Source organism: Parus major, chromosome 23, assembly GCF_001522545.3.
Source record: "Parus major isolate Abel chromosome 23, Parus_major1.1, whole genome shotgun sequence".
NCBI classification, from domain to species: Eukaryota; Metazoa; Chordata; class Aves; order Passeriformes; family Paridae; genus Parus; species Parus major.
In genome coordinates, this window is record NC_031791.1 from 182,800 (window position 1) to 194,771 (window position 11,972).

The window sequence follows — 11,972 nt, forward strand, 5'->3', positions numbered from 1 at the left end:
GCAGCGAGATCCTCGGTTCCTGCTGCTGCTGCAGGTTTTCCCCCCTCTGTTCATTTTATTTTTGTTTTTGTACCAACTGTGTAAAATGTGGGGTTTTTTTTTCTTTTCTGGAAAAAAAAATAATAATAAAGACCATGGGCAATGGCTGCTGGTGGTGCTCTGTGTGTGGTTACTTTTGTTTTTCTCCCCTGGGGATGAGGAGCCCAGACCCCAAATGGGGGGTACCAGGGGAGGGGGGTTGTGCTGGGAACCTGCAGCCCCCAAAAGTGCCCCAGCCCTGTCACAGAAACCTGGTTTGGGTGGAAGGGACATTAAAGCCCATCCAATAATCCCCCTGCCATGAGCAGGGACACCTTCCCTTACCCCAGGCTGCTCCAAGCCCTTCCAACCTGGCCTTGGACATTGCCGGAGATGGGGCAACCAGAGCTCCTCTGGGCACCCTGTGCCAAGGCCTCTCCACCCTCAAAGGGGGAATTTCTTACCAATTTCCCGCTGCCCTCGCTCCCTTTGGAGCCATTCCTGTGTCCTGCCCCTCCCCCTCTCCCCGTCCCCTCAGGACGCCCCCCCCCAGCCCCCCGAGCCCCCTGCGCATGCGCGGTCCCGCCCGCCCCGTCGCGCGCCCCCGTGGGCGCCGTCGTGTGACGTAAGCGGAAAGGCGCGTCACCCTCCGGCGGAGGCTGAGGCGGCGCCGCCGGGGCAGGTACCGGTACCGGGACCGGGACCGGGAGGGATCGCGAGGAGAGCCGGGGCTTACCGGGCACGGCGGGGGCGATGCGGGCGGGGTGTGTTTCCTTCCGCCGTGTCTCTCCCGCCGGCGGTCGCGTCCCTCCCCTCACGGAGCCGGCGGAGGCCTGAGGGACGCCCCGTCCCCACCGTGCGCTTCCCGCCTGGGAGGGCCCGGGGCGGCTTCGGGAGCGGAGTCACCCTCAGGGGCTGGGTGTGCGGGCCGCTCTCCGCTGGCTCCCTCGCTGCCGGGGACGGGATCCCGGGGGCTGGAGCCTCCCGGCTGTGCCCGGCCGGCCCGGGGAGCGAGGCACGGCCCTCCCCGCCGTGCCCCGGGCCCGCAGCGCTCTGCGGAGCTCGCTCTGTAGGATGACTGTGTAAAACCGCCCGGGAAGGGTTGATTGTCATTAGCAACGATGGCGTTGGGTGTGCTCAGCCCGAGCCGTGCAAGGGGAGCTTTAGGAGCAGCCCGAGGTTCAGCAGTTCATGCTTTGTGGCTGCAGCGGGGGTAGGGATCCCTTCCTCAGGGAGGAGGCAGAGAAAGCCCGCACGGAGAATGAGCTCATCGGTGTAACTCGCTCTGCTGCTGGCCCTGGATCGTGGGGTGAAATCCAGGTGGTTGGGTCTGGGCTGCTTGTGCTGGTGGCACCCAAACCGTGGGGCTGTACGAACCAGTCCTGCAGGTCAGAGGACTCAGGGATGGTTTTCCTTGCACCACCGTTGCAGAATCCACTCTGATGACACAGCTGGAAAATTCCAGAGCCTGTTTCTGAGCTTCCCCACTGCCTGCTTATCAAAGGACTTGCACAAGCAATATAAAAATCTCCAGAGCAGCAAGTCAGAGCTGATTTTTCCCAGGAGGTTTGTTTGTTTTGTGCTGAAACAATCACCTTTAACCCCTTTATTTTCATCTTCCCTTTGGAAAAGGAAAGGAGTTCTCAGTAAAAAATGTCGTGGATCAGAGAGGGCGAGCTGACCATCATAGAGAGGTTCTGTGCCAACATCATTAAGGTAAGGGATGGATTTGAGTGGATTTTGTGGTGAAGAGCTGGGAGGTTCTTCAGGGTGGAGCTGTCTCTGTGGCTGCAGTGCTCTGGAAAGGGAGTGTTGTTGGCAAGGGTACATTCAGTGCTGGCACTGGATGTGAATCCCTAAACTGCATCCCAGGGTGGGAGATTACTTAGGCTTAGCCTTGCAAATGAGCAAGGCTGCAGGCAGTGCTTGCCAATAAGGATTTGTGCCCTTGCTGATGAAGGCAGGGCATGGGAAGGAGGGAAAGACAGAGGTCCTCATATTGGGAGTGTAAGGAATGGAACTGACTACTGGAAGAAAAACTCAGCATTTCCAGGAAGATTCTCTTCTTGCTCAGGCTTGAGACCGATGGTGCTGCCCTTGTGAGGTCAGTGGAAAGGAGCACTTCTGTTTGTGGGGGGAAGCCCTATGACCTTTTCTTGTTTTCTCTGAAGTTAATTGTGTCTGTGAACAAACCCTTGAGCTCTGAAATAAAAAGTACAGCATAAACCCCTGTGTGTCCTCCTCTGTGGCTGCAGCTGTTGCAGCGCTGAGCTCCTGAGCACTGCAGCTCTGTGTCGTGAGAGAAATGGGGAGGCCAAAGCTGCTTTTCACCTTAGGCAATTGTCAGCACTGAGCTGTTTGTTTGGAGACCCTGAGCTGGGATTGCCAAGGAGGAAATGAGCAGCTTGCTGCACTCCTGGGAGCAGGCAGGGCTGAGCTCTCTGGTGGACAGCCCTGCTCACCTGCTCCTTGTCCCTGTCCTCCAGGCAGGTCCAATGCCCAAGCACGTTGCCTTCATCATGGACGGCAATCGCCGCTACGCCCAGAAGTGTCACGTGGAGAGACAGCAGGGACATTCCCAAGGCTTTGATAAGCTGGCACAGGTGGGGAGGATGTTTTCTGCCTTTGTGGGGTGGAAGTTTGAGCTGGGTTTGCTGCTGGAATGGCATCCTGTGTTCCCTCCCTCCACCAGAGCCAGGCCTGTGCGTGGAGCTGATATTCACCATCAGGATTCACAGCTTCAGCTCCTCCCTCTCTCTGTTATCTTGCAGGGTTGTTCTATTCAGCTAATTTGTGCTCAATTAAAATATCAACCTTACACATCTCAAGGCTTTTATTTCTGTGAATCAGGTTGACTTCCTTTCAAAAGGTTTGAAATCTACAATATTACATAATTTATAAACCAATGTTGCTTTTCCTGGCTGTATGAGTCCCTGTGATGGATTCCCATCCACAGGTAGTGATATTTTCTTCCTGTTCTTCAAAATGAATCTGAAATTCATATTTAAGGGTTTCATCTTTTTGATATTTTGATGCTGTCCTTGCCTGGTGGGAAACCCCGGGAAGGCTTTGGGTGGAGAAGTTGTGTCTCCCTGGCCTGATTGTTACATTTTGTCTTGTTGCAGACGCTGCGGTGGTGCTTGAACCTGGGCATTCGGGAGGTGACAGTTTATGCCTTCAGCATTGAGAACTTCAAACGCTCCAAGGAGGAGGTGGATGGGCTCATGGACCTGGCCAGACAGAAGTTCAGCCGTCTCCTGGAGGAGCAGTAAGAGTTCCCCATGTCTGTGTCCCACAGGGTGGAACTGGAGCAGGACACCACGAGTTGCAGGGATGTTACAAGCTGTGAGAATGGATTGAGGAGAGCTTTCCCCACCTCCAGGCAGAGATGGGAGGGGTTGTGCCTGCCTGGGTGGGGTGCAGAGCTCTGTGCATGCACACTGCCCCTGCACACCAGATTTGTGACAATCCAAACCATGGGGACAAGGACAGCTTTCTGATAAACACAGCACGATCAGAAACACAGAGTGCCAGATGTTGTTTTCATTAAATATCAAAGCCTTGTCTTAATTTTTGGTTAGTTAGAGGTGCCTGGATGGTTGTTCTAAGCTTCCTTAGGTAGGGATACCTGTTCTGTGATCATTTCTTGCTCCTTTGGTTATGCCTGTACCTCGAGAACTGGTGTGGGGAATGATCACTGTGCCTTCAGGGAACGCTTTGGGATGATCAAATCTCAGCCAGTTCTGCACACCTGAAAATCATTTGGTGGTTTTGCCTTTCTCCAGTTCCCAGTTTTGCTGAAGCTGTGGGTGGATGTTGGCACTTGTGCAGTAGAGACTGATGTGTTTTCTGTGGTCCCCACTCTGGTTGGGTGCAGGGAGAACCTGAAGAAGCACGGGGTGTGCATCCGTGTCCTCGGGGATCTGCCCCTCCTGCCTGTGGATATCCAGGAGCTGATTGCCCAAGCTGTGCTGGCAACCAGGAACTACAACAAGTGAGTGGCACTCAGTCTAAAGAGCTGACACCTCACACCCTCCTCCTCTTCCTGAGGGCTGGGACCTGTCAGGCATCCTACACCTCTTTTTTCTTCTTGGTCCCACAAGCACACGTCACTGTCATCTGCTGGACCTTCCCAGGATGAGCCTTTCACATCTTTCTTTCCTCTTTGCAGGTGCTTTTTGAATGTCTGCTTCGCATACACATCGAGACACGAGATCAGCAATGCTGTCAGGGAGATGGCCTGGGGGGTGGAACAAGGACTGCTGGAACCCAGGTAGCTCTTGGCTTTCTGTGTGAGGCTTTGGGATGAATCCTGCCTGCCTTACCACTCACACTGCATGAGAAACCTCTCAGAAGCCAAGTGCCTTTTAAATAGATCTCTTTAAACCAGTGTGACTGGAACAAATGACTTAAAGCTACTATGCAATGTTTGGCTTTTATTATTTCAGTTACCATGGTGATAGATACACAACCAAGACAGAAGAGAAATTAGGTCTGTGTCTTAAGTTAGTTTAAATGTGAAGGCAGATTTTATGCCACAACAATCGGCTGCTTGGCTGACAGTCTTAGCTATGAGGTCAAACAACAGATGAATCATGAATGCTGCACTGTTCCTCCACCCTGAAGGAGAAGGAATAGTTTCACTCTGCTGCCTGCTCCAGATGGAAGCCCTCACAGTCTGCTTCCACCACTGTGTTATGTTTCAAAGAGCACGGAGTGGGATGCTCTGGGGGCTGAAATAGCATTTGGAATAGCCTGTGGAGCAGACAGCAGTGTCTGTCAGAAGCAAGTTGATGACTGTCTGTGGTTCTGCTCCACCACCCAGCTTTAATTTGCAGCCCTGAGTTTAGATAAAACCCCTTAATTCTGGTTTGTGCCACATCCATCAGGTCAGGAAGGGGGTCTGATAAACTGTGTCTGTCTTTTAGTGATGTGTCTGAATCGCTGTTGGATAAATGTCTGTACACCAACAACTCCCCCGACCCAGACCTGCTGATCAGAACCTCTGGAGAGGTTCGACTCAGTGATTTCTTGCTCTGGCAGGTAAAGTCTCTGTTTTCTCCTTGGGATATTCCATCTTTACCTGGTGTTCCACTGACTCAGGTGCAAGTGGATGTGAGGGCTCTGAAACTCCTTCTGCTGGGGTTAGGTAACTTCCAGGATGGACTGAGTGCTGGGGTATCTCTGAGCAATCTGTTTCTTGCAGATCTGTGTTTGCCTAAAATCATGAATTTTCATCCTTTTGCTCCTCTCCTCACCTTTAGATAATTGTTTGTAGAGAACATTTCAGTGGAGTTGCTTCAGCTGAAGCTCACAGGTTGTTTTACATGTACAGTTTGGAGCCAAAAACAATTGCCTTTAGGCAACCACATCAAATGTTCCCATTCCAAATGATTTAATTGGCAAGTTCTCAGAAGTTGTCTGGCCCGAGCTGTGCTTTCCTACCAAGGTATCCCCTCTCCTCCCCCTATTTTTTGGCACACCTATACCCTGGATGGGTGTTGATGTTTTAAAATAACACTTTGCTTGCTCCTCTTGGTGGTAGAGGAGTCCTGTTAAGTGTTGGATTGTTTTAGCAGTCAACATAGGAATGTATTTACCTGAAACTCTGAGGGACTTGGTGGCAAAAATAGGTTTTGACTTGAAATCTTTCATCATCCAGCTCAAGGATATCTTCAGTGCACCACAACTCTTGGCTTCATTAAACAGTTTAAATTTCATGAGTGGGCAGTAAGGAATATCATGAGATGTCATTTGAAGAATGGCTTAAATGTCACGTCCTGATCCTCAGTTCAACTGTTATTCCCTTAGCCTTTGGTACTCCAGTGTTGCTATTTTAGTATTTTTATAAGTCTGTGATGCTCAAGCTATTAAAAATACCTCTCTGAAGAGCAACACAGCATTAGAAAGAATCTGCTGATGCCTTTGCAGGAGTGGATGGCTGGTGTCCCAGCATTAAAAATGAACTAGAAGGATTCTACACTGTGCAATTTCACACTCTCCTAGCTGGTTTTGACCACACTTTAAGTAGAATCTGACAACACAGCCTAGGTAAAACCTTTGTGGGGAAAGTTTGCACAATAGAGTTGCATCTTAATGACTTTTTCTCTTGCTCAATGATGAACTTGTTGGTGATCTTGCTTTCTGCAGACATCCCACTCATGCCTGGTGTTTCAATCAGTCTTGTGGCCAGAATATTCCTTTTGGAACTTATGTGAAGCTATCCTCCAGTTCCAGATGAACTACAGTGCTTTACAGGTAAGGGAGCCTTGGAGAAGTGGGAAGCCCAGCTCCACAGCTGGAGATCAGGTGAGAGGCTGCCAAGTGGGAGCAGTGATTGTTAGTTAAGATCTTGTTTCAGTAGCAAACTGAACTTGTTGCTTCTCCTGTAGCCCTGTGGCTTGGTACAACATTTTGGTGTGTGGGCAGACTCCTCTCCTTTCAGCAAAATCTCCAAAGTCAGCACTGTCTGTGTTCCTCATTGCTCATTCCACCAGCTGGAGCATCTGTCCCAGACCTCACACACCACCAAGTGAACACTCCTGCTCTGCCCCAGGGTGAAACCTGCCAGTTCAGCTCAGACACTTCATCATTGCTGCATTCACACTGGAGCAAGCAGGGGGTACTCACCTGCTCTCCCTCTAACTCCACTATTGTTTTCAGGGTTGTAACAAGTGGGTTTAGAGTTTCCTTTCTGGGAGCTGAAACGAGGCTGTCTGAGCTGTGAGTCTGTGGACAAGTGTCCTCTTTCTGGTGGGTCCAGATGTACCTGCTGGAGGAATTGTTCCTATTGCTCACTGACATTGTTCCTCTCCTTTTAGATCTGTTGTTGTGAGCTCTCCCTGACCTGGTTCTGATACAGCTGGCCAATTCACTACTGAAACAGTAGTTTGGCTATTTTTAAGCAAAACAAGTGTGGGAGCTGGAACTCTTGATGGAGAAATGTGGGGTGGCAGCAGCTCATGACTGCCAGAAGGACTTCAGAGTGGCAGCTCTTAATTTCCACCATATCTCGCTGCTGAATGTGTCTGCTCCTTAATTATTTGGGTCCTCTTTTTAAAGACAGGCATTACATTGCCCTTTTCTACCTTCAGGGACCTTGCTCACCCCTGAGAGTTGTCAAAGAGATTATAGCCAGTTGTGGTTATGGCTGAATTTAATCAAGTGCAGCCAGTCTGGCAGCATCCAAACTCTCCACGTCCTTAACCTCTTTTGTTCCTATTTCTGGCCCAAGTCTGCCCTTTTCCTACCAGCAATTCATTGTATTAGTACAACTAATGGCAGTTCACCTTCTGCACGAAGAGGGAAGCAAAAAAGGCAGTAGTGTTTGTCATTGCCATGAGCTTGGCCTCTGTCTGGAACAGTAAGGTCACTGTTCTGACTTTGCTCCTGGTGCTGGTTTCTGACAGGCAACAAATGCAGCTTCTGTTCCCAGCTATTCTCATCTTTTCTTGGTTCTGCTTGGTGGCTGGATGTGTTCATGCCATGCTATTATCAGGGTTTCTCATTGTCCACATTTGTTCTCTGGTCAGTCTTCTCCCTCTAAGAGCCACTTTGCAGTGTCTGAGGCTGCCCTTTTCTTCCAGGGAACCCTCACAGTTGTGCAAAGGGAGGACTTCTCCCCCAGAGGAACTGGGAGATTTAGGAGCTGGATCTTTTTAAGTTTAAAATAGGTGATCTTGAAATCCAAAAGAGCTCCTGAAGCAAATTCTCTTGGTGGAAGAGTTGCTGTCAGTGAGGACGGTGGGGCTGGGGGGGACTTGCCGAGAAGCCAGAATGTTTGACAGCAGCTGTGTCTGCTTTGGGAGTGTGCTGCTGCTTTTGGGATGTGGATGGGCAGCAGGATGGAGGGGGCCACAAGGAACAGAAACCCCACCTCGATTTGGAGGTGGTGAAAGAGATTCTCCCTCCATCAGCTCAAACAGCATCACTTTTAATGGCTTCTATTTTATTTCCCAGCCTGTTGCTCAGGGGACTCTCCCAGCTGGTTGTTGCTCACCATGGAGTCCCAGGATCAGCCAGACCCTGCTTTTGGTGCCTGGTAGATCTCAGGAAGGAATGCAGGTGTTGGCTGGCCAGCCTGCCCCTGCTGGGTCTTTCTGGGCAGTAGACAGGATTGCAGTTTGAGGGTGGAAGTCTTCTGCTCACCAGGCTGATGATCCCTGCAGTTCAAGTCAGCCCTGCAGTGCATCCATTCATTGGGTTTGCTGGGGCTGGGGATATTTCTGTCACATTCCCAGCACAACAAAAGCCAATTTCCACAGCATAACTGCCTTGGGCTCAAGAAAAGTGTGGGGATGAATGAGTCAGGCTCTCATTAGAGTAATTATTCTTCTTGCTTGTTTGAAGGACCAGCACTTCCCAAGTGTGTGTGTGTGAGTTTATGTCACAGTGACCAGTTTTACAGTTTTTAAAAATAGAACTTTAATATTCCTGCCTGCTGATGTGTTTTGGCTGTTGGAAGCTGCAGGCCAGGACATGTGCAATAAGAAGAGATTGAAAAGTGATGTTCTACAACAACATATTTCAAATACTTGAAGGGTCGACAAGGATGGCTCCTGCCTTTGCCAGTACACTCTCAGATCCCAGAAATTTGGGAATGCTGAGCTTATTCCTGCTTTTGTTTTAAAGCTGATTAGCTAAATACTGGATCATCTCAAAGAATTGCCCTGTAAGTCATGTTTTGGAATCCCCTAAAACCTTTCAGCAGCCAGGGGAATAGGATCAATAAAGCTGGGATAACACTGGTGAGGATAAGAGTGTGCATGTGTGGGATTCACAAATTTTTCTGTAGCTGTTCCTCTCTGATTCCAGTATCTGAGTGTTTCCCACAATCTGTCCTGACTTTTCTCTGTTCTAACTAGGAGTTAATGTTCTGAGCAGAGTTGTATCATGGAGGGAAGGACTAGAAGGGATACCCCTGTATGTTTTGTAAGCAGTCAAGCAGGCTGCCTCAAGGTGGAAGAGACAGACCCAGAGGCAGCCTTGAGTGAACCTGCAGATTGATGGCCAGGCTGTTTGTCCTGAGCTGAGAGGCCTGGGAAGGTGCTAACACTCGCTGCTTTTCACTCCAGAAGGCCAGAGACTCCTACCTGGAGGAGAGGAGGCGCCAGCAGATGGAGAGGGACCAGGCTTACGTGACCCAGAAGCTGCAGCAGGAAGGGTGCGCGTCCCACGGAGACTCGCGGCGCCGGCGGACGCTGCTGCAGAAATGCACGGCCCTGCGGGAGGAGAGGATCCAGGGCTTCCTGCAGGCCCTGGAGCACAAGAGAGCAGACTTCTTTGAGAGATTGTGTCCGGTGTCTGCATGACACAGGTGCTGGGCTCTGGGGAACGCAGTGTTCAGAGGGAGCAGCTGCTGCCCAGAGGGACTGGCTCAGCAGGGTCCTGCCGTGGGCACCCGGGGCTGCTCCAGGACCTGCCCGGGGCAGGGATGGGTGCTGTGAACTCTCCTGGTCTGTGATGCTGCTGAGGAAGGTGATGCTGTCCTGTGTCACCTCCCTGCCCTGGTGACAGATACCTGCACCCTGCTGGCTCCTTGACAGGCCAGGTGTTCCGGTGACAAGAAGTTAACTGCAATGAGCCTCCTCCAGTTCTCTGATTCCTCCTGAACTGGCCCAGCCAAACCAGTTCAGTCCTGTTAAATCAGTCTGGGCTCGGGTTCTTTCCATGGCTTTGCAGTAGGGAATCTTCTGTTGAGGTGTCCTCTGCTCTCCCATCCATAGAGCCCTGCTTTCTGCAGGGAGAGGATTATTCCTGGTGTCAGGGACATTCCCCACTGCCTACTCAGTGAGAGCATCTTGTCTTGTCCCCCCTGACTCTGCTGGGTTGGGTGTATCCACTCCAGGCTTCCAGGGAGCTGAAGGAAGGGTTCCCAGCCTTGCTGTAAAGAAAGAAAGCTGCTCCAAAGCTTCAGCAGGTTCTGAGATCTCTCCTGGGCAGTGTCTGTGGGGAAAACCTGGGTGCAGAAGGTGCTGGTGTTGGGCCACACTGACCTTGGGAAAGGCTCTGAGCAGGCAGGAAAAAAAGGATTGGTTGGGAATGAACCTTCTCAGGAAGGAAAGGAAATTGGCTAAAGACAGGTGATGGCTACCACATGCCAAACCCTCTGAGGGTGTTCCAAGGAATGAGGGTGGGCTTAATTCAGGAATACAGTAGCCAAAACCACCAACCTCTGACCCCAGCCAAAATGGTTCAGAATGATATTAAAGGGAGTGGCTGGAGCAGCTGTGGAGCATTATTTGTTCTCAGTTTTCCATTGGCAGGGAGATGGACAAGCTGATTTCCGAGATTGTTTCTGTCTCTGATTCCTCCTGGCTTCCGTCCCCATGATCAAAATACCTGAAAATGTCTTGATTTTTGCTCCTGATGCACACACAGGTGTGGCAGTACCAGCTATTGCTGGCTTTGAAGTGTTTCTTCTTACCTCCAGGTGAAAACCACAAAATGCAGATTTAAAAGCCTTGTGCACTTGGCCTGTGATTGTGAAGAGAAGAACTGTGTAGTCAAACTGGGAATAAAGTATATTCATACCAAAGTTATTTAAAAAATAACCTGAATGTTTAAATGTACAGCTGCTTATTTTAAGGTGTGATGAAGCTGGAATCCAGGTTTAATATAATAATATTTAATCTGTGACAGACTCCTGATGTGATTCCTGTTAGCCTGGGAATGATTTGAAGGTTGTTTTTACAGTGTAGTGTGAGCAGTTTTCTGATACCCCAAAGGCTGCCCAAGGGAAGCTGTGTGCAGGTACCACCTCTTGTGTAAGTAGCAAAGAGAATTTGGATAAAAATGTGCTGACACAATGAGAGCTGTTGATTTTAAACTTCTTCCACTGCATTTTATTTTCTCCACGTTTCAGGAAACTCTGGAAACAGTATGCTCTCCATGAGATGGAAACTCTCTAGTCTGCTTTACCAGGCTGATGGGGAAACTCTTCTACTCAAAAAAATGCATTTTTGCCTTAAGAAAAAACAAAAAACCAAAAACTTTCCATTGTGTTATGAATCTACAGGTGACAAAAGCCACAGTGGAGGCTTTCCACAAAGTACTGGTCCTCTTGCAGGGGAGGTAAGTGAAGGATCTGGTTTATAAAATACTTGTATGGAAAGTTTTAATCCATTTCATGAAAGGCATCACTGGAGTAGGGGAGGAGGAAGAGTCCTTCAAACAGTGGCAAAAGGTTCCTGTTACCTGACTTTGTACATGTCAACTGCATCAGTTATTCCAGTAAATGCAATTGCAGTTATTTCCCCTGTGAGCCTTCCTTTGTTAGAGGGTGGAGATGAGTTACCTGGGCAAACACAAGAGTTTCAGGAGTGAATCTGTGGGAACAGAGATTGTCAGTGAGAACTGAACCTCCACCATTCATTTTCATGGGTTGAAGACGGGAAAAATCAGCACGGCTGGGGAAAACGTGTGGCTGAGGTCTAAAAAAGCCTGAGTTTACCTGGGCAGGGAAAGGGGGAGGAAAGGTTGTTCCTTGGGGTGTTTTTCTGAATGAGGCTCAGCTAAAAAGTGAGAGAAGTCAGGGCCACAGTGAAGTGATGAAGATGTGTAGCTGGATTTGTAGCACAGGGGCTGTGACCGTGCCAGGTGTGAGCAAAGTCCCCTCCTGGAAGGAGCCCAACTTCCCGACTCACTTGGCACAAGCAGCAGGCACCTGTGTGAATCCAGTTAACGTCATTTTATTGCTTTTTAACATTTTTTCTCTCTTCTTCCAGCCCTGCCGCCTCCTTTCTTGGGATGCAGCTCTCGGCATCTCCGGTGTTTTTGCAGGAAAAAAGGGTTCTCGGTGGTTCCCCCGGGAGCCCCTCCCGGCGCGGGGGCCCCCGCGGGGCCGGAGGTGCTGAACGAACAGCTCCGCTCACCTGCGCGCGGGATCGCGGGGGGATCGCGGGGTGGGGGTGTCCCCCTTTTCCCCCGAGCCGTCTTTCTCATCCCAAATTTTC

At 50.2% G+C, this 11,972-nt stretch overlaps 1 protein-coding gene across 5 annotated transcripts; it reads left to right on the forward strand.

Moving 5' to 3' along the window:
• The first annotated feature begins 627 nt into the window (after nt 1-627).
• DHDDS (dehydrodolichyl diphosphate synthase subunit) lies at nt 628-11,966 on the forward strand. Of its 5 annotated transcripts, XR_004500138.1 has the most exons (11): nt 628-700; nt 1,651-1,734; nt 2,505-2,621; nt 3,144-3,286; nt 3,896-4,012; nt 4,190-4,291; nt 4,947-5,061; nt 6,169-6,276; nt 9,093-9,334; nt 11,036-11,091; nt 11,745-11,966. XR_004500138.1 is itself a non-coding variant. In XM_033519585.1 (10 exons), the coding sequence occupies exons 2-9, from the start codon at nt 1,672-1,674 to the stop codon at nt 9,327-9,329; spliced, it is 1,002 nt and encodes a 333-aa protein (XP_033375476.1). In that variant the 5' UTR covers nt 628-700; nt 1,651-1,671; the 3' UTR covers nt 9,330-9,334; nt 10,883-11,351. The 5 variants fall into 5 exon arrangements, 4 of the variants coding, with proteins under 4 accessions (XP_033375476.1, XP_033375477.1, XP_015504959.1 ...); XM_033519585.1 differs by lacking the exon at nt 11,745-11,966 and having other exon boundaries at nt 10,883-11,351; XM_033519586.1 differs by lacking the exon at nt 11,745-11,966 and having other exon boundaries at nt 11,036-11,351.
• Nucleotides 11,967-11,972: the final 6 nt, after the last annotated feature.